This window comes from Fringilla coelebs, assembly GCF_963513975.1.
Source record: "Fringilla coelebs genome assembly, chromosome: 3".
Classification (NCBI taxonomy): domain Eukaryota; kingdom Metazoa; phylum Chordata; class Aves; order Passeriformes; family Fringillidae; genus Fringilla; species Fringilla coelebs.
The window spans coordinates 59,400,230-59,427,490 of record NC_140030.1 but is presented as its reverse complement, the minus strand read 5'-3'; the positions used below and the strand labels follow the sequence as shown (position 1 = coordinate 59,427,490).

The window sequence follows — 27,261 nt, the reverse complement described above, 5'->3', positions numbered from 1 at the left end:
AATGAATTTTATTGAGTTTTTCCACTTTTTACTTTGAGTTTATTTAAGAGGTGCTGCTTCCATTTTTTGTCTAGCCTTTGTCTATCAGAAATGTCTTCAGTGGAAAAATCAGTATAATACTAATTGAAGCAAATTAATCTCCCCTGGATCTTATTTTCTATTTTCTTTTTACTTATCTGGCTAAAAACCATTTGCTTGCTGTCTTTATTTCTTAGATGGTCTTCTAGCATGTCTCTCTTCCAGCCTGTGTTCAGCACACACTATGGCAGTGCTCTTCACTTCTGTTTCTGCCCACTTATTTCTGAGTGATGGCTTTTCCAATTACATCGGGAGCAGTTTTATTCTGTTCTGAACTGGTGCAAAGCTGCTAGACTTTGGATTTAAAGAAAGCCCCAGCCTGCTTCACAGGGGAGGCACTGTGCTTTTCAGTCTAATTGACCTCTCTGCTGATTGCCCTTTTATTTATTTTTTTAAGCACTGTGTTTCTAGATCATCTCCTGACCTGCTCAAATGCTTTGGATTATTCTTGTAATATTTTGGACGATGTCAATCAATCACTTCCTTAGCTGGAGCTATTTTCTATTGATTAGCATTTTCTTCCCACTAACAGCTAACACCCAACCTAAACCAGCTGTTTTTCTGACTATTTGCTGTTTTAAAACGCAGTTATATCCTCCAGAAAATTCTGGTTCGTATCTTTCTGTGAGTCATTTATTCCTGACTGGCTCACTGCTGTCTCACAGAACTGCATCTGTTCCAGTAGTGTCTATCAACCTGGCAGCGTTTCCAAGACCTCTTCTGTTTCAGAAACAGAATCTGTGTATCAAAATGCACTTCTAGCACTACAGCAGTAAACCAGGATTGGAAATTATTCTCCTGGAATTTTTTTCTCTTTATCAGTTTTGTGCAACTCTTGCTTACCAGGGAAGTCTGCCTCTTTGTTAGTATATAATGGCAGCCCAGCACCTTATTTCAGTTGCTCCTGAGATTCTGTTCAGTTCATATGCTATAGTTATTTTAGTTACTCCACTGGATTTCTTATATCTGTGTAACATTTGGTTTGTGAATGTCTTCTAGCTGCAGGACTTCCTTGAATTTATTACTCTGTTTATTGTCCTCTCAAATATCTCTTCTTGAAATGTCCCAGATTAGAAACATCCTTTCACTGCCTGCCCCTGTCTATTTCTTGCTCTCTTCAATATCTTTGTTTATTATTTGTTTATCCTTGTTTATCTGGAGTTTCTTTATCTACTCTGGTGCTATAATGGGAGTTTATAGAATTTTAAAACAGTATTTTCAAGTACAGCCATATATTCACATCAGTACCTTCTTCTCCTGGCTGCTATATGTGGCATCAACGTGGTGTACTGGGAATCTCAGAATGGTTAAGATTGGAAGGAACCACTGGTGGGGTCATTTGGAATCTGCAATTTGTGGCAACATGAAGTAGGGTCAGAGAATTGTTTACCTCTTCTTGGTCAGGTTTATCTTCAGCCCTTGTTGCACACTGGATATGTGGTCTGCACCTAGCCGATGTCTCTTTGTTTTTCTGGAACCACTCTGCTGACAGGCAAGTCTGTTTGCCTTTAATATGTTTTGCAAACTTTAAAAGATGAATTACAATCTGGTCTTGCCAATGGTATTCTAGTTTTACCAATAAAATGAAAATATCTTTTGTAATTCTAAGTGCTCCTGAGCACAATGAGAAAAAGAGGATTAAACAGGGGACCCAGAAAAGTTAACCCACAATAGATGTGGTGTTTTTCTTATTTCTTCTATAGCAAAGATATCTCACTTTCCTGGCATTTGAAGAGAGGAACAAAATAATCCAGAGAATTGTAAACTGCAGTTTAATAAATCCTAATGGCTCTTATATGAGAGAAGTTCGTGTTTCCTCTTTTCATCTAAATCCAGAGTACTGGGATATTAATATAAGAAAATGGTGTCAGTGTAACTTAATCCATTAAATCCAGAAAAGTGGCAAGTGTAATAAAAGATTTACCTAATTTATATGCAAACCCTGTTTCACTCTTGTGTGTTGATTCCATGTATGTTCAGATAAAAAAAAAAAGAATAATTCAAAATATTGAATAATCACTTGTTGAATGCTAAAACTAGCTCATATTCAGGGGTAGCTTCAGGTTTATTTCAGGTGAAGGCTTATAAGATTTAAGCCACGCACTTTATTAAAAACCTGTGTATTTTGAAAACATATCCACCTGAAGACGAATTTGTGTCTGACACACAAATTCAAAAGTAATCCCATTTATTGAAAATTATTTTGTGTAGCAAATATGCAAATAATTAAGATTTTAATGGTTAAAATATGAGAAAGGTAATCTTTCCACAGGAAAAAATATTTTGGTGATGTCTTTAAGTATTTGTAAAAGCCATGAAAAATTCCCGTTGTACATTACATTGAGTATGTGACTGTCCACATAGGATTTTTTGTTCCGTGAAACTTTAGGTATTGCCTGAAGAGGGGTGAGAAGGGTGCATGAAGCTTTTTTTCATCTGTTCTGCTGGTGTTTTGCTGTGTTCTGAGCTGTGGTTTTCTGCCTGTGGAGGTGACTAGGCACACGAGAATCTTTCCTTCCTACCTGTACTAACTTAGTGTCACCTTTAAATGAGTTAATTCCCACTTCTTGCAAAAGAGCTTTTGAATGAAGAGCCATATTTAGAAGCTCACATTCTTCTTATGCAGCATATAATTTAATATCAGCTAAATAAATTATTAATTGCAAGTCTGCCATTTATTGTGCACAGTGACTCAGCCTGCTGTATGAGTATATTGAACATACATCTTCATAACACTTTTCCAGACTCTTTTAACTTGGACTTGGATCAGCATGTTCCACAGCTCCTGTAAATCTGTTCACATACAGCTGATTTATGCCAGCTCTGTCACAGTGTGAGTGAAACTGGTGTTCTGATATTGTTACTGCTGTTAGCCAAAAGCCCAATCAGATGAGGCATTTTTAATACCCCTTATCCCAGCCCATAAATTAGTCTAGCAGCTTGCTACCAGCAGTGGCTGTACCCAGCTTACAGTATTGCTCAAAATGTTAGCAGTGCCCCTGCTGCAGAAACAGGGCTGCATGTAACCCACTGTGTTACAAATATTCTGCTTTGGATGAGGTTAGGGAAGCTGATGTTTCATTTAAATATTGCAGAGGAAGCAAAGTTCACCAAGCTGTCATGTGTGAGCGCAAGAAACAGAAATCCTCCTCCTGCTCCCCATCCACTCAGTCAGGTGCTATTTGGTGTGCTGTTGCTGATGCTCTCTGCAGGCATTTGGCAACACCATCAGCCCCAGCCAGTGTTGTGGCTGAAAGGTGTGTTGGTGGCACCTTCTCATGCTGTGCTGACACACGCATGAGGCTCCTGCCAGGGTGCCTCTCCATGCTGGGGAAGTGCTGGCTGATAGGCAGAGTCCCTGTGCACCCCAAGAAGTGTGTGGGGCAAAGAAGGTGGGAAGGGCTATGGACGGGAGAAGGCCCTTAAAGTAAAGAGAAAACACATGTGTCTGCACATATATGAGCATCCAGGCATCATGTAAAGTGCAGACATATGTAAAAATAGCAGCAGTATGTCTGGAGTAGGTATCAGTACCACGGGGGCCGTGGCAGGCAAGAGAACAGCCCAAAGACATGGGTGGACTTTGCCATCTGTTCTGCCCTGTGGCCCATCAGAAGTGTTCTTCCCTCCCCTCCACTGATCCAAAGCCAGCTTGGGGCAGCTGATCTGAGCAGCATTTCGGTATCTCAAATACAAGGTAAACATACCATTAAAAACATCAATAAGAGGGAAAGCAGGATGTGCCTTGGGTCAGGCATGGTTTGAAGGTTAGAAAAGGAAATGTTGAAATATCATTTCCTCTGGCTGCCATTACATGTTGACACAGCTCCTTTGGGACAGTTCATCGTGCCTGAAGCTGTGCAGCCTAAAGGCTTGTCTGATAATGGAGGACTCTGTTCTCTGCCAGACCTTGGGGCCAGGAAGAGAGGAGAGTGCCCAACACAAATGAACCCACTCACATCTGTGATATTGATCAGCTGCATATCATCTTGAATTTGGGGTGCACCCAGAGTGTATAGTATGAATCCAATTATTCTTGGTGTCTATACATTTCTTATCAGGGAAATCACTGCATGCATATACAACATGCACTTGCTCCTCAGAAGATAAGAGGTTAGTGATAGCATCTGAAGAATCTAATTAGATAATTTTAAGACCAGATTTATAGCCACACATAATTTTATTATAGATGCAGAAGTGTAGCAGTGTTCATGTAGCAGTTCTAGTTCACAGCTTTTGATGTTAAATGACACAAAAGATACCATCATTACACAAAAGAAGAAAAAATATAAATACCACTTTATTTGATAATGAAATATATTAATCTCAATATTTCAGAATAGACCACATTGTCAAGTGGAGTTAGGAGTTATCCTGACCAATGAGTTTCTGTTACATGCTCCTTCCTACAGTGGTGAAATAGAATGAGAGTTGTACAGTTTTTGGATTTTTACAAGTGGTTTTATTTTTCTTTTAAGCTTAATAGTCTCTATGTTAAAAAGTATTACATTATTACTTTTAATAAGTGTAACATTATTATTATTTCTAAAACAATATCCACAAGCATCTTCGGAAAGCATTGATGTCTGGTGCATTGCCAGTTGTGTTTAATGATTTGGTTTTGCAGCTTCATTCTGCTTGATGATTGCCAAGCAAGCTTTCAGCATTAATTATGTCTCTGGTTGGGGTGTACACTAGTGCAAAAACATAAACCCTTTACTGTCACCGACATGTTTTATGAAAAATCCTTTTCTTAGGATTTTTCCTCCTGAGAAGCTGAGAGGCCTCAGGAACAAAATGTAAACAATGATTGTTTGCTGCTGTGGAATGCCACAGGTGGATCTGTGATTGGTCTCATGTGGTTGTTTCTAATTAATGGCCAATCACAGTCCAGCTGTCCAGATTGTCTCGGTCAGAGACAAACCTTTGTTATTCATTCCTTTTCCATTCTTAGCCAGCCTTCTGATGAAATCCTTTCTTCTACTCTTTTAGTATAGTTTTCAATATAATATAATATATATTATAAAACAATAAATCAAGCCTTCTGAAACATGGAGTCAAGATTCTCATCTCTTCCCTCATCCTGGGACCCCTGTAAGCACCATCACACTTTCCCTTTTAAGATAGCTATTAAAACTCAGGCTCCTTAGTTTTTCAGAGCTGGTAAAAGTTTCCTCTAAACTTTGGTACTTTCTTTCTTAGGTGCTGAGGTTGTTTACCATAGCCTTGCCCCGGCCCTATGGGGGCCAGTGTTGGACTGGAGGTGTCTGACTGGCCCAGGGATGCTCTGCCACGGCTGAGGGTTGAGCGCTAAAAGGAAACTGTCCAGGATCCTCGTCTCACTGAGCTCCACAGCTTGGAGGGAGAATTCTGTCAGGGGAAGTGGACTCGCTGCAAAGAGATCATGGCTTCGTCCCGACTGGTGGCGAGATCTAGAGACATTGCCAATGTCATGCAGCGGCTTCAAGGTAAGGGACTGACTTGGGCTGGTGCTCTCTGCCCCGCCCTTGTAAATGGAAGTTCCTGTTTTCTACTACACTGAACACTCAGAACAGTATCTCTGAAGTTTAGTAACTTTTCTAAACTTATCTAGTGGGACGTGCTTCTAGTATATCCAAAGGGCTGTGATGACATGTCCCCTTTGGCATAGCATAAGCAGGGGTGCTTCAAAGCAGTTGACATGAGCATGGCTCCATGGGACAGTACACTGAATTGAAGCTTATGAGACTTTGGTTCTGTTTCTCCCAGGTTATCTGATGTGTGTATCAGTTTTCTCATAGAAAAGAGAGTAGAAATGATATTCATCCTTTTCCCACCTACAAAGTAATCTGGTAGATATTTTATACTGATAAACTAATACTTATTAGTTTAGCAGTGAGAACTGTGATTTATTATACTGTTAAGCATTGAAGAGTTCATAGCTCAGTGAGCTTATTATTAGTCCTCAAGTTGATGACCTTTTAGACAACATATCACATCACAGAATGTCTTTGCAATATTCTTTGAGTATTCATTATGGTTTTATGTTACTGTAATATAGCATTACTAAATAAATTCATTGTGTTTTCTTAGAAGTTATATATCTAACTGCTGCTGCTAAAAGCTTGCATTTGGATTTTTTTATTCAAATAATGATACTGACTAAAAACAAATTGTCAGTGCTGCTGTAGATTTCACTCCTATTAAGTTTTAAACTTGATCATAAATCCCTGGCCTTCTTTCCTCTACAGACTAGTTTCCGCTGACTTCAACAAAAGCTTGCATGCACAGAACCTTTGATACCCCCTTTTGCATCCTCTGAATCTGGAAGTCTAATCTCCTCCTGGGTTTTCCTTCCATTTATTGTTTTTTCAGTTCAGGAGATCCAAACTTAGCTTCCCAGCTACTACTAGTACCAATGACTTCCCTGTAGCCTGAGTAGATAAATGGAAGAGTCTGTTCTATTTAGATCTGCTACAGCACTTCATCAATTCCAACATGGTTCTGCTGGATTTTCTTCAGCCTTTTGTACATTTATATGTTCCCATTCTGTTTTTATGTCTCCTAATTCTTAAGCCACGATGTTGGACAATGGCTGTTCAAAGTGCCAAAAAACATAGAGTGAGGAAATATTTCATGCTCAGAGAATTTATGGTTTAAGCATTAGACTAAGACACTCCAGGTAGGTTTGAATGAGACTGCAAGGGCACAGTGAGGCAGCCTTGCCCACAGAGCAGGCAGGGGTGTTAGGACACAATGTGTATATACCACAGGGTACTATACATTTATATGAACTCATGTTCTTAGTAGGTATTCCAGAAAAAAAATACTGAGAGACTTGTAGCAAGAAATGAAATAATTATGAAACTGTGAGACCTTCTGAGGAATATGAAGAAATGCACGAGAGAAATGTGCTCAAAGGTTATGGAGACATATTGCAAAGGAAAGCATCAGGGAGCTGAGCTGTGTTCAGGGAGGATTATCCAGGCTGGTACTCTGAAGCAATGTATAAGGAGGATGCTACAGAGGGTATTTACAGAGCATGGGGGCCATTAATTATCGGACTGTTAGGTGCTAATTTTCTGAACATCTGTAAAGCTTTTGCTGACAAAATGGCTGTTCTGTTAATTTGCATTTTGGGTTTTTTTACACTTTTTTTTCATTTTTATATATTTGGCTCTGCTGAAATCTGATACATAGTTCAGTCTTCTATAATGTTTTTATATTACTTTATTTTTGGAAATTAAGAAAAAACAGTTACATGAATTCTGAAGTGAAGACATTGTAAAGAAAACATATGAACTAAATTGAAATTTGGCATTGTGTGTTAATTTCAAGTTGTACCTGTAACTGGATTATTTGCTTCTCAAATAGCCGATGAAATCAGCTCAGCTTGGTATTGATGGGATCTGAGTTTTGCTGCAGATGCACTATTTCAATAAATCACCTGTGCCAAAGCTAGAGTGCTTGGAGCCTAAATCTTTTTTTAGTCTGTAGTTCTGCATTATGGATGAGCAGGCAGTCTGCACTGCGACTTCCTAAGCCCTTGTGTATTGAGGTTGCTCCACCTTTCAGAAATTACAGTCAGCTGAAATTGGAGTAGATGGGCATAGGAGCACAGAGATATTTCTTGGTGTGTTTGTGTGGCAGCCCAGAGTCAGTGCAGGGCCGGGTGCACAGCTCAAGGTGAGAGTGGAACTGACAGCATTCCAGGTGTAACAGGCATGGCACTGCTTTGGGGGATCCTCAGCCAGTGCAGAGCAGCAGTTGTGCTTTACAACACCTGTTTTTGTACCTGGCTGTAAGCTGAGGCAGGAGAGTTCTTGTGTGATACTCTTTAGACAGTGCTGCAAGATGTCAGTGCTGGAAATTCATCAGCATTGAGAGGTAGAGCAAGCTGTGCTCCCTCCTCCACATTGTTCTCAAATTTGCCTCACGGGTTTCCAGTGAGTGCTTGTGGTGGGAGAGCGTAGGAAATACCAGAAAAATGCCACTCTTCACTGGGGTTCTCAACAGCAGTTCTGAAATATCTGCTGTACACACTTTTAGTGAACACAACTATATATCCTCTCCTGAAATCTGTCAGAGAGAAACAAAGTTGATTCTGTGTTGTTTGGGGTTTTTTATTTGTTTATTTGGGTTTTTAAATATAAATATTTCCAGTCACTTCCCTTTGGTAATTATGATACTTGTAATACACTCTGTACATATGGAGAGTTTTTGAATAGCATTGTGTATCACTGTCTCAGAAATTCACCTGGGACAAACAGCCAAGACAGACTTGCTAGTTGTAGGTTTTGTACAGTACCTTATGCTTCCTAGTTGTTCATATCATAAAAGCACCAATAAAACCTGGGAAGGACCGGTGTACACCATCAATAAGAGTTACATTCCTGGGACTGGGTTTTGGATTACTCTGGGAATTAAAGCCAGCTGGCACAAAAGCACTGCTCCTTAGCCTACAGGAAGTGCAAGTTCATTGGCATAATAACTGTACACTAAATATTCTTAAAGCATCTTTGATAGCTACAAATATAAAATCAAAGAGTGCTGGAGGACAGGCTGGTAAATCTCTTATGAATTTGCAATCTCTGCCATGATGAAATGAAATATTTTCTGTTAGTCCACACTGTTACAGGCAAACTGCAGTCATGCTAATGCTGTCTTGAGGGAAAAAAAAAAAGAAAAAAAGAAATGTCTCATTTATCCCATTCCTCAGGACCTTGTTGTTTTGTTATGCTGACTTGTTCTTACTGGCTTGCACAGTGATGTTGAACAGTCACTGTAGCATGTTATTACTGCAGGCTTTTCTAATTCCCACTTTTTCGTCCCTCTTTGGTTTTTTTCCTTCCAATTTCTCATTTAGTAGTCTGTGCTGAATGAAGACTTTTGTGAGTGTCATTGTGTTCATTATTGGGTGGTCCATTTAGTCAAACACTTTTTCCTTTTTCTGTAATGGATCACCAAAAATTCCATCTGCATTAGAGTCTAAACATATATGCCACCCAAATAAGGTTGCTGTCGTATTACTGGTATTTTTGAGACTATTCCCCATTTTAACTCCATGCAGTAAAACCAGTTCTAGAGTGTACAAAGTACAACAATTTAAACAATATAATGTTGCAAGACAATAATTTTGTTGTCTTAAAAAACCCTGTACAAATGATAGAGAAGCGTAAAAAAATCTTTTCAGTCTTCATTTCTTCTGGATTGCACTGTTCTTATAAGGCTCTTAAACTCACTTTAGTCTGTGGGTATTTTGGGGTTTTGTAAAGTCACTTAGAGACACTTCATGATGTAGGAAAAACTAAGGTGGGAAAGCAAGCAACATGATCATGCATGAAGACTAACCATGCTGGAGAAAGGAGGCATCATTCTAGTGCCACTCATACACTCCAGAGAAGCTTCAATACAGGCAGGTCAAATTAGCTTCAAGTCCAGTCCTTTTTTATGTAAAATTACATACAAATGCTATCCTCTTCTTTAATTTTATGCCTTCCTTACATTAGCACTGTTCACAGAATGTTGTGGGTTTGTTTTTCTTCTGCTTTGTCCTTCCTTTCTTTCCCCCATCCTCTTCGCCTTAAGCTTGCCTCTTCTTTTTCTTCCTTTTTTACAGTCCAGCATTTCTTTTCTGTACCAGCAGCCATTAACTAAACAGTATGGGTTTTTTCTCTCTTTGTTAATGTGTACCTTTGTTGGTGTTTTCCTCTGTTTTTCTCTCCCAGTCAACAGTGCCAAGAGCCACAGTTTAACATTAAGCTGGGGTGATTTAACACGTACCTTGCTTCACTGCCTGCGCATTCCAAACTTCGTTTTCACCAGTCTTCTTCTTCTTACCTTAGACCTGAACCAGCTGAGAATTGTTTGTAGAGGCCAAGTGAGCTCCTGGGGAAAAGGCAGTGTCTCTCCTTCAGTGCTGTTTACCATTTTATTGTCGGCAAAACCAAAGTGCAAGATCACGTTTGTAAACGTCAGCAAAACTGAAAAGGAGCTCTTGATCTGGAAGGGAGTGCAGCACATCTTCGCACAACTGAGCTTTATCCCCACATTGCAAACATTGCTCTGGTCAAGGTTTCCTTCTATCCAGTTTCCTTGTGTGTACTGGTTCCATGGAGTCATGCTGATGCTTTTTCCTTGCAGTCTTTCACTATCTAGAATGTCCCAGTTTGCTTCCTGCATCTTTTTTGGATTTTTCTTGAATTACAGAAAATGTAAATTATTAGTCTGTCGGGTGAGAAAATCTTGTATCAAAGGCAATCCACTACTCCCTGGCAATGTGTTCAGGGAAAATAAACACTTTTGACTCTATTCACTGGTATGAACTCTATGATCTGAAGGTCAAGTAAATCTAAATGGTGAATTGGGAATCTGAATAACATTGCAGCCCACATGTTACTTAACAAGAGAAAATCAAGCAGGATTTCAGTCTCTTTTTTACTATTTTTTCAGTGTGAGAAAATTTAAGTTAATGCTATTTCAGAGCAAAATCCTGAAATACAGAGTTTTGGTGTGAAGGTTAGGACAGCTGAAAAACAACCCTACCATCATAGCTGAAAAAAAGATCATTAAAGGGTAAAACCACTGTTTTCATCTACTACAACAAAAAAATGTAAAAGGATAGTCTGCACCTGGAGTTATTCAAGTAACATAGTAGTTAATATTTGATACTATCATTATTTTCAGAAGTATTTAATTCTGGTTTATGCATAGGCAAACAAGTTCAGTGAGAATCCACTTGGGTTTTTTTTCTGACCCAGGTATGTGATGGTAATAATCTGATGTATTGCTGGTAAAGAGAAGTTCTGAACTATCTGTAGGTATTGCAAAAACAGGGGGGAAAGGATATGATCAAAACATTTCACGAGTAGTACAAATGACTGAGGTATGAACTGAATTTAGGTATCATGTTATATTAGAATATTTTGTCATATAGTTAGACTGTTTTGACATATGGTACAAGAAGTAGCTCAGTGGAAAAAACCATATGCTGCCTTTTTTTTTTTTAACTGCAGTTAGCTTTCACTTTGTGTTCTCTTCAATGAGAACACAGTCCTGGGGCAGTATGTGAAATGCAGAATGTATTTTAGTGAGGCATGGTCCTGCACTCTTATTTTTAGATGATTTTTCATCATTACTAAATTTCAAGTTCGTGATTTAAAGTAAATTTTTAGAAATTTATTTAAAGTTGATGTTGCCATCTCTTTCCTTACATTTCTTCTACTGCTTTGACCACAAAACTAACAATGTAAATCAACATATTCCTATTTACATTTTTTTTCTTGTTTTCACTTTTAATTATCACAGTACAGTTTCCCCAGGTTGTTAAAATAATCTGTTCTCCTCTTTCCACTTGGTTAGTCAACCAGGATACAAAGCACTAATAATCACACAGGTGATATAAATTGCATATATTTTTTTTTTCCTTAATACATTGCACTAAGGAAAAAACAACATATTTTTCCAATTTTCATCTGGGATAAAGTATATATTTAGGGTGGAAAATGGCTGATGTGGTGGTGTCTCACACTGAGATTGCTTTCATTTGGATGTGAAGAAACACAATTCAAAATTTGAAATTCTTCTCCTATGCTACTATTAAAACACTGACAAGATTCGTTGCACAAAATGTAGGAGGCAAAATGCAAGAGGAAAATCTTCCTTAGACAGTTTTATAGATAGTGGTTAAAATTCTGTCTTAAATATAGTGGATATCCAAAACATGTCAGCCAAGTTGTGTTTTACATGAACTGTCTTCAGCAGCTCTGTGCTGCTCACTATGATTTGACAAGTTTGTATGTAGGCATCCACACTGCAGCTGTTTAATTTTGGTTTTGATAAAGTGTTATCTGAGGCTCAAAAACTGTTTTCAGTTAAGATTATGTCTCAAAATAACATCTGCCATATTTGCTACTGGTGTGAAAAGAGATATTTCAGGAAGTCTAAATAGGGACAATTATGTGTCAGTTTTGATGGTTTAGTGAAGATAGAGATTTTGAGAGGGAAAATATTGCAGTGTTTATTTTTTAGAGTGCCCCCTCTATTCTGACAGGCTGCTAGACAGTTATTTTAGTAATAGCTTTGGGTTGGGGGTATCAAGAAGCAGAATAGATTCAAAATATTTTGATGACATATTTTTATGCAGGTTAGACAACTTAACAGTTTTCTGGTTTGTGATTTCCTATTTCTATTATATACACTGCAGGCTTGAAAAATTAAACTTTATTTCCTCAGACCTGTGCTGTAATACCTTCCTACAATATATTTTGGTATGTTATTAAATTTGAACATAGCTTAGTGTCATCATCATAAATAATGGTGATGATAATGGCTCCCTTTTGGAATGCCACATTTGTTGTTTTTTCATACTAGAAGAACTGAAAAATGCCTCTTGTTACTAATTAATAGGGATTAAAGTAGTTTTGTAGATGAACTACTGCTGATCATGCTTTGACACTGATGTGGAGACTTCTGTAACATAAAGGCAAAATATTTCAATGAGAAAGTTCTCCTTTTTTTTAATTATCAATTTTGCTGTAGTCATGTTTTCCCCATTTGTAGAAATTAAAAGCTTCACCATCTTTCTTTACCAGGATGATAATATACTTTAAAGAATATACTTGCAGGTAGAAAAACCCCATAGATGAAAATTAACACGTAACAGTTACTAGTAATTTATTCCACAGACTTTTTTATAGAATGCCATTTTTATTTTGCACTTTAGACTGCACTTGCTTTAAAATATCCTCATTTCTATCACAAAGCTTCTCCTTGTGACTCATATCACTGAGTTCTAATTTTAGACTCACACTGAGGTTTTTAGTTGGCAGTTGTATGTATCCAGGGGAATCGTCTATTACTGGGTGCAAGAAAACAGGCTATTTGTTCTGTCTTTCATCCAATATGAGAAGGAGCTTTATGAGGGAAGTGTCAATGACTTATTAAGAATCCAGTAGCCAAGAAAGAAACAAAGAAAACCCACCAAAACCCCCCTTTCTAGCTCTTTGGAATTGATGTCTTCATGATAATCTAAAAGGAGAAGTTTGAAAGATATTATTACATTTTACAAGTAGTTATAACTGATTGCTAATTGCACAGCTATATTTAAAACTCAAATTTTGATTGCTAGTATTTTGGGGTGTAAGTTTTATTATTCTAATTTTTTATAGACTTTTAACTCCATGTATAATGCACAAGGGATGTAAAGAAACTGGGATTAACATTTAAAATGTTACAGGATGCCTGCATCCTGTACTTTGAAAGAGATCCTGATTATTTTAAGTTCTCATTAATTCAGTATCAGAACAGTTAGGCAAGTTGTAGAAAAGCAGTTGATATTTCAGGGTAAGAAGCCTCCAGGTAAGGAGGAGAAATGTTGAGTTACTGCACAGTGAGGACAGTTCTTGGACTCCAGCTCAGCCCCTGCACAGCTTGGCCTGGGGGCCAAGAGCTTGTACCTTAACCTTCTCTCCCTCTCTCTCTGTTTATCTGCCTTTTGTCTTTCCCTGCTGAGGAGTCATTGCTGTTAACAGAGATTGCTGTGAAATATCTTTTGGAGCTTCATTACTTGGAACATAAACATTAATATATTATGAGATGATATTTGTGAGGATTCTTTTACTGTAATTTCACTAGATTTTATGTAATCACTTTTCAGTATTTGTTACATAGTCTTTTATGCTTTTAAGAGGATTATGCCCTCCCTGATGTACATTGGTTTAAGTGACTATGGAGAATGTATGTAATCTCGTTGTAACACTGTTAGGCTTGTGGCACAACCCTGCAAAACCTGTAAATCTCTAAGCTGAAGACTCTTGTATTCACCCAGATAAGAGATACATCTAGAATATTTAATTCCACCTTTTACCCACATAGCCATTGCTACTAAACGAGAGTTAAGATTTAGTTTATCCAAATCACCAAGCTATGCCAGTATAATTCTGGAAAAATTCATCATCCCCTTACAGAGATGCCAAAGGCCTGTACAAATGTAGTAAAATGCTCCCTTGCTCTCTGTACCTCACTATTAGAGACCAGCTCATGTGTCTTGCCATAACTGCTTAGCCTGTTCTACCTCCCCCAGCTTGCTTGGGAGTCACCATGGGTGTGCCTGGGTGGGCACAGTGTCCTCACTGTGCAGTGTGGACTTCCTCTAAGTCTTTACTTAAGGTGCTATTGCGAGAAAGCCACAGACCTTGTCAATGCAGCAGCTGTTCTCTAAAGACTTTATCTTAAGCTCATTAAAACAGAGGAAAAAAAATCTTTCCATAAGGTGGACGGAATGAGCTAGAACAGCAATTGTACATGAAGAGTATTACTGTTAGCTTTCCGGTCTTGGAGGGGAAAAAAATCCCCAACTCAACATGCACGAGCACAGTATTCAAGATGCTTTGTGGCCAAACCAGTGTAGCAAAGGAGAATATTTACTTCCGAACAGTGACTTATATATTAGGGAAAAAAAAAATCCTACTTGGGAATGGAGCTCGTAGTTCTCATACTTTTCTGTTTATGAGAATTTATGGTAATTTGTAGTAAAATCATTTTTGGACTGTGGTTCATTCTCCCAAGGAAATTCAAGTAAATTATTACAGTTGAGCCTGTGTAAAGACCTATCTCTTTATTCTGTTTGTTTTGGCTAGGGTTTCTATTTTTTTTGTCTCATTTGCCAAGACATCTCTAAGCTTTTCTAAGTCCATTTGGGGCAGCCATTCCCAGTTCTGAGGCTGCAAACTGCTCCTGGCTTATACAAGACAAATAATACAGATGAATTTTCTCTTTTACTTGACTCCAGAAACATCCACTGGGTAATGCAGAAACATCATGTAATTTTTCAGGAGAGAACCAAGAGTCAGCATCACCTGTTACAGCAGTTAGAGCCAGTCATTCTCTGCTGGGAGCTGAGCGCCGTTTTGCAGCCTGGGCATTCCCAGTCCATTCACTCACAGGTGAACCTGATGTGCCTTGGTACAGTGAGGACGAGAAGCCCCTTTCAGTGGAAGTCACAAAGCTTGAGCTGCCATCCAGATGAGGAGAGAAGTGTTGGGAATGGGCCCTTCAGTCAGATCTGAAGCCCAGCTGGCATTCCCCCATTGGAGTGTATTGGCACAGAAGTTCAGACTGTGGTGGTGAGATGATTCTTAAATCAACCAAAACTCAAATTTGTGGACAGGATAGACAAAGGTGGGACTATGCAGTGATCAATCACAAATCAGTGTAAAAAAAAGTGACCAAGCCACTGTGTTATCAGAGCTCTCCAGGCATAAATGTTTATTAGCAGGTATGAATTGCAGTAATAAAACATTCTGATTTGAGACTTATTAGACAGGACATAAGTCTAATTAACCAGGATTTCTGGCTGTTTTGCATTACTGCAATTGTGTATTGCAAGAAGAATAAGATTTGAAAAGGCATTTAGGCACCTGGAAATAGATATTGCCATAAAAAGGCATGATGTGTATTTTTTTAATACCTCCTTAGGTGCCTTACTTCAACTTCCAAGACCTGAGTTCTTTACAATCCATGGACAAACAAATTAAGTAAATTAAAAAGTCTTCCGTGAGGTTGTATTGAAATTCTAATTAGTATTAAGAAATTACAAATTTATTATTCGCAAATTTATTTAATACCCTAAAATAGTTAATATTTCTAAATCTAAATTCTTGTTTATCAGCAGTTGTAAAATAAAGTCATTGGGCTATCTTGGAAGTAGTTAGTATCTAACTACTGATTTTGTTCTTTAGTCCATTAAGTAAAAGTTACGCCATGTGACCACCTTGTATACATTTCTAAAAATCTAATTCCTCCTACTAAAAGACTATACCTGTATTGAAAGCTTTGTATTGATTGCTGCTTTTTCATTCAAATGAATGAAGTCTTTCTTGAATAGAAAGCATTAAATCTTGCTGTGAAGATTTTACTTTCTGCTTCCCTAAGAGACAGGAACTCATTTTGATTTTTTTTTTTTCTTCTGGCTGACTTTCTCAGGAGCAGAAAATCTGCTTGTTCTGCATTGCACTGTATCGTGGAAAGGAGTTAAGTTGTATAATCTGCTTTCTTGGTCTTGCTTTTCAGAATGGCCTTTTGTTTGGTCACTTTGGTGAGCATATACAAAGCCTTATTGCATAATTTTTTTTCTTTCACAATCCTGAGCCTGCCTTTTCATTTGTGTGGATAGTAAGAGAGCTGGAGGTGTGATCAGCTGCCAGAAGCGATTTGAACAAATGAGAGGAATCATGAACAGTTAGTTAATGGTTGTGTTTACATCTGGTTTCCTGGAGACTAATAGTTCAGACTTACTGTGTCTCTGTGTATGTATTTGAGTTCTTGAGCACATCTAAATCCTGTATTCCCTGGGCACACTTATGTCTGCGCAAAAAAATTACACTTAGTATTTTTCAGTAAGACGTCATCAGTTTTGAATAGGAGAATACATCCAATACATCCGTTTATGAATGAGATGAAATAATGGTATGCCATTGCGCTAATTCTTAACTAATCAAGGTGGGGGTTTTTTGCTGTTTTTTTGGGGGGGGTGTTTGTTTTGGTTTGGTTTTTGGTTGGCTTTAGAAACTGGTATGCCAAATATGTAGTGAAGTATCACGTTTCAACCTGTGAGGGAAGTAAAGATAGTGCCACTGTCTGGGTTGGAGTGAAACAGGTCTCATTCTCACCAACTCCTATGAAAGTGTAGGATGCAACATGGCCTTTACTGCAGTCAGGAAGAATAAATCAATTCCTAAAACTACTGAACTGCTTCAGTTCCAGCATGTTTCTACAAATCAGGTGCACATCTATGTACTGACAGAAATCAGCTCCACATATACTCACTGGTGGTTACAAGTAGTTATTTTTATTATTAATAGCTGGTTGTTCCTGTTGAAGGGCTGAAGTAGTATTATTAAGAATAGGATACCTTAAAATTTGGCTTAACATCTGTGACTTATATCTTCAGCAGCATGTTTAAAAAGTCACACTAAGTTTCACCAGTGTATTTTCTCCACATTTTCTACATTATTATATGTATTATTATTATTATATGTATTCTACATTATTATATGCTAGTAACCAAACTTCAAAGGTTTACAGGCTGCAGTACTTTAAAAGAAATTACTCTTGCCACAGTTAAAATGCCAAACCTCAGGGCTGCAAATATGCAGCTATTTAAAGTATGACAATACAATGAGGGTTCTCCAACTGGAATGCTAATTTCCAGCAGAGATGTATTTTAAATGAGGCCAAACCTGGAATCTATGTTCAGTGACATCAATTATTAACATAACATTAGTGACAGTAGTTAAGGTGTTCGGGTTATTCTCCCAGGCTTTGGATTAAGTTTAAAACTATCAAGCTGAATTATAGTTATGTCACAGGAAATGCAAACATTATGTATTTTATATATGTGTGTGTGTGTGTGTGTGTGTAAAGACTTACATGAAAATTTACACTGAATTTTCTTTGTAAGGAAGGAAAAGATTGGAGTTGATAGATCAAAATTCTCAACACTTGGCTACTTCTTTTTGCCGAAGGAAGTTGTAAAGCAGAGAAATCAGAACACACACTCACACACACACATCTTGTAATGCTTTCCTTACATCTACGAGAAAGATAAATTTGGAATTAAAAGTTGGAAGGCTTTGAATAATGTATTTTCAAGGGAACAGAAGGAGCTAACACATAGCAATTTACATAGAAGTGAAAGAAAGGGAAATGAAAGTGAAAGGAACACATACAGGCTTCTGATAGGTAGAAATGTAAAAAAAAAACTGAAGAAAGAAGATTGGATATTGAGAAGAGTAATAACATTCCCTTGAAAACAAAAAAGAGAGAAGTTTCTTTACATCTCTGGGCATAAAAATTAGCATGGCAAGAGTTTCAACTGTGTTATTGTTTGTGAACTGTTTTCAGTCTCACTGACATCAAAGAGCACGTTTCAAAATCCTTACATGCAAAAAAGAGATGTCTTTCTTCTGAATAAGTAATTTTAGTTCAGGGTACAATCAAAATGTCTATACCACCTTGCTTGCTCCCTGTCAGGATTTGGCTGTTTGCTAATTACTAGATGACAGGTGGATGCTCAGCTGTGCTTCCCTGGTCCTGCAGCATTTTCTGACACTTGCCCTGGCAACAGCAAGCGCTGTCCTTAGTCTGTTATAAAGAATTACCTCTGTTTCTTCTCTCTTCCTGATAAATGGATCTCATTTTGTAGGTGATTACTTCCATTTCCAAATAATTTAAAGCCTTGAGCACTTGTAATTAGAGTAGTTTCTTACAAGTCAGTTGTTACCTTCTGGTTCTCTGGCCCCTTTTACTAAAATCTGTTGCTTGAATTCCTTTACACTCTAAACCCTTCCAGTTTAATTACATGTTTTTGTAATAACTGTCTTAGATGAGAACAATTTATTTTAGTGTTATTTGTATTTTGACATTTTTTGTGGTTTTGCTGCAGAACCAGAAAGAATTAAAAGCTTGTTTGTAGCTGATTTACATATAATTAAGAATGTGCACTGGCTATTGGTTCAGATTTATGGATAGATATTATCCTTGAAATTTATAGGCATAGATTTATATTCTTGCATACAAATACTCAACTTGAGATGCTGAGAAATAAAGATACAACTCAATAGCTTGTCTCTTAAACCATATGCTCATTTAAATGACCTCTTTCACTCTGTCTCAAATCTGTGCTACAGGATGCTGATCATCTGTTCTCCAGATTTTTTTTTTTTTTTTGATCTGTGACTGGACAGAATTGGTGGCTGATTGCCAGCAATGCTGGACAGAAGCTGCTTTGGCAGATTTACCCTTTTAAAACTCTGCTTTATTTGCAGGGAAAATTGTCTCCTTCCCCATACAGGAAAAAGCAAAACCAAAGGAAAAAAAAAACCCTTCAGAATAAGACTGAGCTAAACCTAGTGCTAAAAAGTCCCTTTGGCAAAGATATCCTAAGCTTAACATTTTTAAGTTCACAAGGTTTCTGTAGTCACAGTGAGGACTGACTGTAACCAGTAAAGACAAAATCAGATTAAGTTGTTGGGTAGTGATATAATGTATAATCTAATAATCTAATTTCTCTAGTTTCCCTTTTCTTCACCCATTTACCATCCAGATTAGGAGAAGGGATACAGCTGTACTTCTTTCTGTATCTGAGACTCAAATACAGGCTGAAGATACAGACTTTAGCATAAGCCTCTTTCTTGCTCTAAAGAAAACACTCAGACCTTGAAGCCGATGTGCTGCCCTTGAGGAAGAGCTGGGCAGACCGAGACAGACACTTCTGGAGAACCTAGCACAAGGTGCACCAGATAAGACTCTGACCTAAACCAAAAGAAATCATGATTGTGAAGCCAGGAGATTCTGTGCTGATCACCTACACAATTTAAGAATCCAGTCTTGATTGATGCTGTGTCTTATGTGACCTTGTAATAGTGAGAAGGGGAGTAAAAACGGGCACAGGGAATCTCTTCTCCAGTTGCAAATATTCTCACATTGATTAATTTTACATTGAACTGTGTGTGCATGTGTATGTGGAAGAGGGAACACATGAGGATGTAAAAAAGGAAGTTGTCCAAATGAATAAGTTCCTCTTACCTCCTCAGATAAGCAGTTTGCATTTTGCAAGTCAAGATTGCCTAACCAGTAAAGTAAGCTTGCAGAAGTAACTGTAGCTTCTCTCTTCAAAGGCAGCACCTCTGAACATGAGACTTACTAGACTCAACATATAAAGAAACCATACTGGAGGAGAAAGGATTTTAAAGTATGACTTCATATTTTGGAGCTCACTGTTTAGGAGCTGCATGCTGGAAGGAGTTTGTATGGATGGGAATCAGAAAAAGATGTCTTTGCATGTGCTAATCAGGGCTCAGAGCATCCTGAATATTGAAATTTGCATATGATATGATTCTTGTCAATATGAACACTATGCCCTTGGATACTTCAACATGTCTTGGGCTCCTGGTGGCCACTTGCAGATCTTTGCACTGCTAATCTCTTTAGCAGTGCAAGCTTGGAGATAATGTGTAAATCTACATGTATAAACACAAATACAAACATAGTAAAGCAATAGATATAGATATTTCAGGTCCAGTTGATCAAATTGCTGACTAAACCACAAATGCTTACTACATCCCAAACATAAAAGAATAGTCCTTAATGGACTACATACATAGGTCATTGTCATCTAATTGGCAAAGCCTGAACACAACAAATGTAGAAGCGCTGTGATATGATTAAAGTAACTATTAAAACCAATTGAAAACATCTTTTATTTCTTTTTGGGAAGTAGAGCTCTGCTAGCAAGAAACTGAAACCTATTCATACCAGATTCACAGTAGTTTATTGCAGTCGTATGATCCCCATCACCACTTTATTTAAGTTTCTCCAAATTTTTAAGGTATTTATCTTTAAAACATCCCTGCTTGGAAGGCAAACCACCTTTTCTTACATTTGTGGAGTAAAGATGTTCTAGACCTGGTAATAAGCATATCAAATACAAGAGATAAAGGCAGATGCTAAATACCTGTTACTGAAGATTTCCATGGTTTTCTGTAATTACTATGATTAGTAGTTATTAATAATTAGGACTGATAAATAAACAGGATGAACACATTTCTATATTAACCCTGCATCTCTCATATGGTAATGTGCATATCATTAGAAAAACCCATCCAAACAAAAATACTGGGCAGTAACACACCACAAAGAGCCTAAGAACCTCCCAGATCGTAAACACTTAATTGTGGAAAAGGCACTGACCCTTCTCCTGCTTTAACCAGAGTTGTAGCTGAGGTCATAGCTGGCCTTTCCAGCCCCCGTGGTACTCCACCCATATGTTGTTTTCATGAAGAACTTGAAATCACGTCAACAAACTTCAGAAGGAAATAACGCTTGTGTTGAATTTATGTTTGGATTGTTGTTTGTTTTCTTGGAAGGAGGTTGTTCTTCAGATTACAGTTATTTTTAGTGCCTATGAAACCGAAAGACAGCGAATGCTGGATGGAGCTGGGGAAGCTGTGAGCAAATATAGTATTGGTGAAAACTTGCAGAATGGAATAACTTAGTTGCCTTTGTCCTAAGCACCACCTATTCTGTATATTGGCTTCTTAAAAATAAAAAAAAAGCCCTATTGTTGGGATATTATGGTGTGGTTGTGTGGTCTTTCTACAGCAGATCATAAATTACTGTTTCTGTGACCCGAGTGTAACTGTGCATTTTTTCCTCTATTTAATAATATCAAATTCTGTCCTGTTAGAGAACCCTATCTTCTATATGCATTGAAAAAAAATAAACCTCAAGATAATTTAATAGGTAAATTAATACTGAGTTCTTACAGTACTTTAAAAATCTTTTATGGCATGCTATACATTTTTTATTTTTTTTTATACTAGCCTGATATTATTTAGGCTTCATAGCTGCTGTAAAGTTCTCGGTATTAAATTTTTCTCTGAAACCTGAAGAATGCAGAAAATACTATTAGGGCAATACAAAAATTCTGCCACATCTAGTGGTGATGTTAGGCTCTTCAGATGAAGGGCAACTGGCAAAAAAAAAAGACAAATTGCAACACAGAGGAATTAAGTATGTAGTGGCAACGGCTCTAACATCAGTTTCCTACTGGATTTAGTGACTGATTAAATTTCTGTGGACAATATTTACCTTCAAGGGATAGTTTTAAATAAACTTCAAAGTCTGCATATATAGGCTTGTGTTTCTGTTTGCACCTTTAACAAAGGTGATCTGCAAACATATTAAATGATTTGTGCTATCAGCTCGGTATTTAGAAGCTGTAGATGTGAGTTTTCACTCTAAGAATCTGATCTAAGAATTTGCAAACTGTATGTAAAGTCATCAGATGACTTTGAAGATATAGAAGACATTGTCTTTCAAGAATTTTATTGAATGAATAAATGGCATGGATTCCCCCATATTTGTGAGCTCTAAGAAAAGGTAATTGCAAAAGGGTTTTTGAAGCTGAGTCTCAACTGCTTGATACTGTGTGAGTCAGCCATTTAAGATAAGGAGAGCAGTCTCAAAGCAAAGCAAGTTAAACCATATGAAAAAGAGATTATCTTAAAAGGCAGAATCCGTTGACAATTCAAAAAATTTGTAGAGAGTCTTGTTTGTTTGGGTTTTTAAAATATTTTTATTCAAAAGTGGCAAAATACCAAAAAAGTATCACTTAAGGAAATCATATTGTTGAGGAGATTGCTGAAGAAAATTAGTTTTATTAGCTGCATTCTACATCCATTAGAGAACACATTGAACTGCAGGAAGAAAATGCAAAAGGGAAGGTGGATTTGTATAGGTGAATAGATGGATTGTCTGTAGGAGCAGAAAGAATATCTTTAGTATTTTAGGATGATGTAAATAAAGATAAGGATGATAGTGCAGAACAAATTATTAAAAAATAATTCCATCCTGCAGCCAAATGACTTGAGTTAAATATGTCTTCTGAGAAGCTTAGTTGTAGCCATGAGGAACTGATACGTTCTTTTCATTTTACTGCACCTAGAACATTGCAGAACTTCCTTCAAAGAACTTTGCTTCTTCCACCTTGAAAGCTTTGGAAATACTGAAAATGTGGAACGTACACTTCCTTCACCATTTTGAATGAGAGTCACCTTTTCCACCTCTGACCTCATTTGTGCTTCAGTTTAGCTTATTTTAGTGCAGTAGTTTCCTTGCTGGAGTTCACCAGACTGCTTATAGCAGTCTCTGCTTAATCAGCAGTTATTTATAAGGGTGCCTGCTTGACCTGCATGACCCTGCCAAATCAGCCTGCCATGGTCCTGATCTGCCCTGAAATAGAAAGATTGGCTTAGTGTTCAGGATGCTCCCTTTACCTGCAGAGTGCATGTGTCTGTTGTCCAGCTGGGAGGAAGAACAAGGCACATTGTTCATCTGGAAAAATCCAGCCCACTGTTTACCTAGAAAAGTGAAAATATAAATATCACTGTTTCTTTTTGGTTTTTTTTGTTTGTTTGTTTTGGGTTTGGTTTTTTTTGTTTGTTTGTTGTTTGTGGGTTGTTTTTCCTTTTTAAATACAATATACTTTAGTAGAAATTAATGCCTGTGATCTGGTAGCACTTTCCCTGATGCTCTTGGCCACATGTCCATGTGTATGGGTGCCATGGTGAACACAGGGAAAACTCATAGGAAAAACTGTTGAGGCTGTTCTAAAAATTGAAATCCTGGCCCAGATGAGAATTTAGGAGATGCTCTTGGACAGCACTTCTGATGTCTTGAAAATTTTTCTGGAGGATAGGATGGAGGAGTGATTTGACAACTCCTATACAAGGCTCCAACCACCCAGATCAAGTCACAGATGATTATTTAACAGTCATTTAATATCAGAAGTTTTAAAGTCTGATTCTACAAGATATCAAAAGGAGGTTCATTTTAAGTGGTAACACGGTAATAGGAGGTGGGGCTCTCACTCTGTAAAGCAGCACTCTGTACAGTGAATTAGCCGTGAATTGTAGTGTTTCTGCATGTTTACATTTTAAAAAATTCCATCCATGAAAAAAATCTTTCATACAAAACATCAGGAAAAGGTAAGGTCAGTAATTTATGGTTCCAAGTCTGTAGATTGCTACTTGTACAGTGCTGTTCTTTGGTCGCACTTTTCTAATATTCTGGTTTTTTTGGACTCATTACCAAGTCATATATGTGTCTCCAGATTTTTTTTATAATACTGTCAACACACTGTGTGGTTTATTCAGGGGAATTTGAAAACTGGGTTATTTCCTCTAGGAAGCAAACTGTTATTAATTAATACAAATCTTTAAAATTATCAAATCCATTTTCATTTGTAATTTTTTTTTTTTAAATTCTTGTCAGTACATTTTGAAGAGAAAGATTCTTTCATATAAAGCAAAGAGAAAGATTCTTTCATATAAAGCAATATTTAAGTTTTTAATTTACCCGTATATGTTTTCAGCACTGTTGAGGGCACATCATTCTACATCAACATCCAGAAACCAGTGCAAGGAGGTATTTGTATTAATCAATAAGTGAATTCAAAGAATGATTTATATCAGGACAAAAAGTGTTTCAGTTGAAAATCTTATTTGATTATGTCTACATTAAATGATAGATGAAAGGTGGTTATAACTTGTAGATTCAGTAACACAAGCTCCACCAGGCAAACCATATACAAACATAACTGTATTAAAATCATGGTAATTGAAACTCTGTCTCAGGGAAGCCCTGTAGGAAGATTGGTTTTAGGAGAAATTCCTACTGTATGAAAAAGCAGTGACAGAGCACATAGCTGAGAAATACAGTTAAGGTGTATGCACTTAGTGAGAAGGATTCAAAAGTGTGGCCCCAGATTTGTGGTAGGGAATTAAGGACATGTGGAGATACCCTGTTGCTGAGGAGATGATGGTGAATTTCTGAGCCATGCAGGGAATCAGAAAAGAAATATGCCCAACAGGAAAGAAAATTTAGGTCAAACTGGAACAACCTCAGGCAGAGTAAGTTGGTGCAGGGACCAGATCTCAGTTGGTAAGAGCAATCAGTGAGGAAAAGGAGGATCATTTCAGCCAAGTGGCGAATTGAACATCTAGGAACAGCTGGTGGGATGATTCAGATGGCGTTTGGGGAAACCCTCTATTCAGGCTCACAGCCAGGCATTGACTTACAAGGCTTATCCTGGCTCTCAGTTCTCATTTGGTGGTAGAATCTGACTGCTGAGGTGGAGTCTGACAAAAGCTGACACACAGTTATCTGTTCTGGTTTTATTCTTTGTGCAGGAAACTGTGTTTTCAAATGGAGATTAAGGGTGCTCTTTTTTTTTTTAATATATGTATTTTTTTTCCCAGTAGTGAAACACCAACTCTTAAGTATTGCTAGCACTGAAATGGTCACTAAAATAGTTACATGTTCCACAAATTAATGTGGGCATGTGATGTGCACACTTACATTGATTGTGCATTCATCTATACATGCATGAACATGTGCGTGTGAGCTGAAGGGTATTATCCAGGAGCACTGGCAGAGACACTGTCATATTTTATTATTCTTCCCCAAAATGCTATTTGCTGTTGGGGATGGAGAGGAACTGTAATCAAACAGTTCATTTTGTAGCCACACATGCCACTCTGGTAATCATATATTTATATGGGGGGTAGTTTCAAAGTTGCTTAGCCCAGATGCAACACTTTTGAGTTGTATATGCCTCAATATTTATTTTTTAAAGGTTACATTTTTAACTTGGATCCCTAGAGAGATACTCATATTTTTGTACCTAAATAAAAGTGGCCTCATTTTCGGAAATTAGGAGCACAATCAGCCCCATTTGACATGACTGAGATTCTTTTGCTTCTTTGATAGTAAAAAATTAAGGTACACACCGTGTCCCATCATACACTCCACACTAGTATTAAAATACTGAAGTTTTTAAATATCCTCTGCCTCTCATTGTCTTCATGCAGTATTTTATTGATTCATCAGGAAGGCAGACTGGTTTTGACCTTGATTGGATGTGACAGCATGTTCATATTCTGCTTGCTTTTACTTCCAAAACTGTACTAAACCCCATCATTTTGCATTCCCTGTTTCTATGTGAAAGCTTAAGTACTTTTAATTGCCACAGGAATTGTCTGTTTATTCTTTTGCTGGTTTTTGTAAGAGCACACACCCAAAACCTGTGGATATAATCCAACTTGGCTGAGATTTAGCACCAGATAGACAATTTTTCATATTCAGTTAATGTTACTCAGTTAATCTGTTCAGAATTAATTTTTTCACACATTTTTAAGTTGTGAAGCTCTGCTATTTTCTGGCCCAGGGGAATAAGAGATAGCTAGAAATTTTGAATTAGATTTAAAAATATATATAAAGGCAAACACAGTATATTTTCCCTTGCCCGAGTCTGTTTCATCTAAAAAGAACTCTATGTGTTTCCAAACATTGGCAAAACCTCTTGTTAAAATTTACTTTGAAGGGTGTATTTATAATGATGTAGACATTGTGGGTTATTTAAAATGCTATGTTATGTGTTTATTGCTTGGGCTTTAGTGTAATTTAAAAAAATAAGCTGTTATTTGTGCAACTCCTGGTAAACAAGTGTCAATCCGTTTCTGTGTTTGGTCTCTACTCTGCTAATTTTCTGTCTGTTTTTCCAACATTTGATTGCATTATGCTTTTCCTAATGCAAGGACTTACATAAGGATGGAAATTGTAGGGGGCTAGAATATAAGAAAATAAAGATAGCATATAAAGTAATCATACCCCTAAGGAGTTAGGAACAGGCCTGACTTTAACAGGCCACAGCTGTGACGAGTGAGAAGAAGAGTGCTATAAAAGAGAGGGTTGGCTGGCTGAGAAAGGAACTGGAGTTAGCTGGCTACTTTGTGAAGAAGAAAGAGTCAGTGCTCTGAGGAGCTGCCCACGAGAAAACACCAAGGACGTATGAAACTTTTGCAATAAGGCACAACAGCATGGAACCCCTGCAATGAGATGGCTAACAGGAAATAACCTCAGTCAGGGTAAGTTGGCATTGCTCCATTTCACCTGACTGGAGCACTGAGGAGCTGCCCTGTATCGTTCTGCACGTGCAGTAAATGATTTCAGCTCCTGTGTCAAAGATGGGGGCAAACCCTCTGAGCTGGCACTCTGGGTTTTGTCTGTGTCCGTGTGGCACCAGCCAAATTCCTCTGTTGCTAGAACATAATGCCAACAAGCATCCTAAAATGATAAATATGAATTGGGAATGGGGGTTTTCTCCAGGCACTCAGCTGAGCTAAACATGCTGTGTTAAGGCCTCTAAAGAGCATATTACAGTAGGCTGGTGTCCTAGAAATGACTGGGGCTTTTGCACACAGGATTATCTGGCAGCTTGAATCAGGCGGTAATGATGCCTGGCTGTGCCTGCGCTCTGGAAAGTTTCAGCAAAGCACTCAGGCAAAGTTACAGAATTAATCACTTCCTCCCTGAACTTCTTATCCACACTGCCCTCCCTGTCCCTACCCTTACCCTATCCCTTTTCATATCCCTCACTTTATGGCGCTGCATGGGGCGGAGGAAAGAATAAAGTGATGTTACCTGATTAACTTCTGATTTAGCATTTCATGCAGAGCACTTCTTTGCAGATCTGCTGTTACAGAAAGCCTAACAATGATTCTGAAAAGCTTTTATTCCTTGAAGCATAAGTCTCATGGTGTCATCATGATCTTTCTTGTACATGTTCAAGTAAAAATTAGC

At 37.7% G+C, this 27,261-nt stretch overlaps 1 protein-coding gene across 2 annotated transcripts in view; it reads left to right on the top strand.

Moving 5' to 3' along the window:
- Nucleotides 1–5,417: 5,417 nt before the first annotated feature.
- SYNE1 (spectrin repeat containing nuclear envelope protein 1) overlaps nucleotides 5,418–27,261 on the top strand; it is a 278,124-nt gene continuing 256,280 nt past the window's right edge. For both annotated transcript variants that reach the window (XM_084201522.1, XM_084201521.1), the window contains exon 1: nucleotides 5,418–5,546. In XM_084201522.1, the coding sequence (XP_084057648.1) occupies nucleotides 5,483–5,546 (64 nt within the window). In that variant the 5' untranslated portion in view covers nucleotides 5,418–5,482. The remainder of the gene's footprint in view (nucleotides 5,547–27,261) is intronic.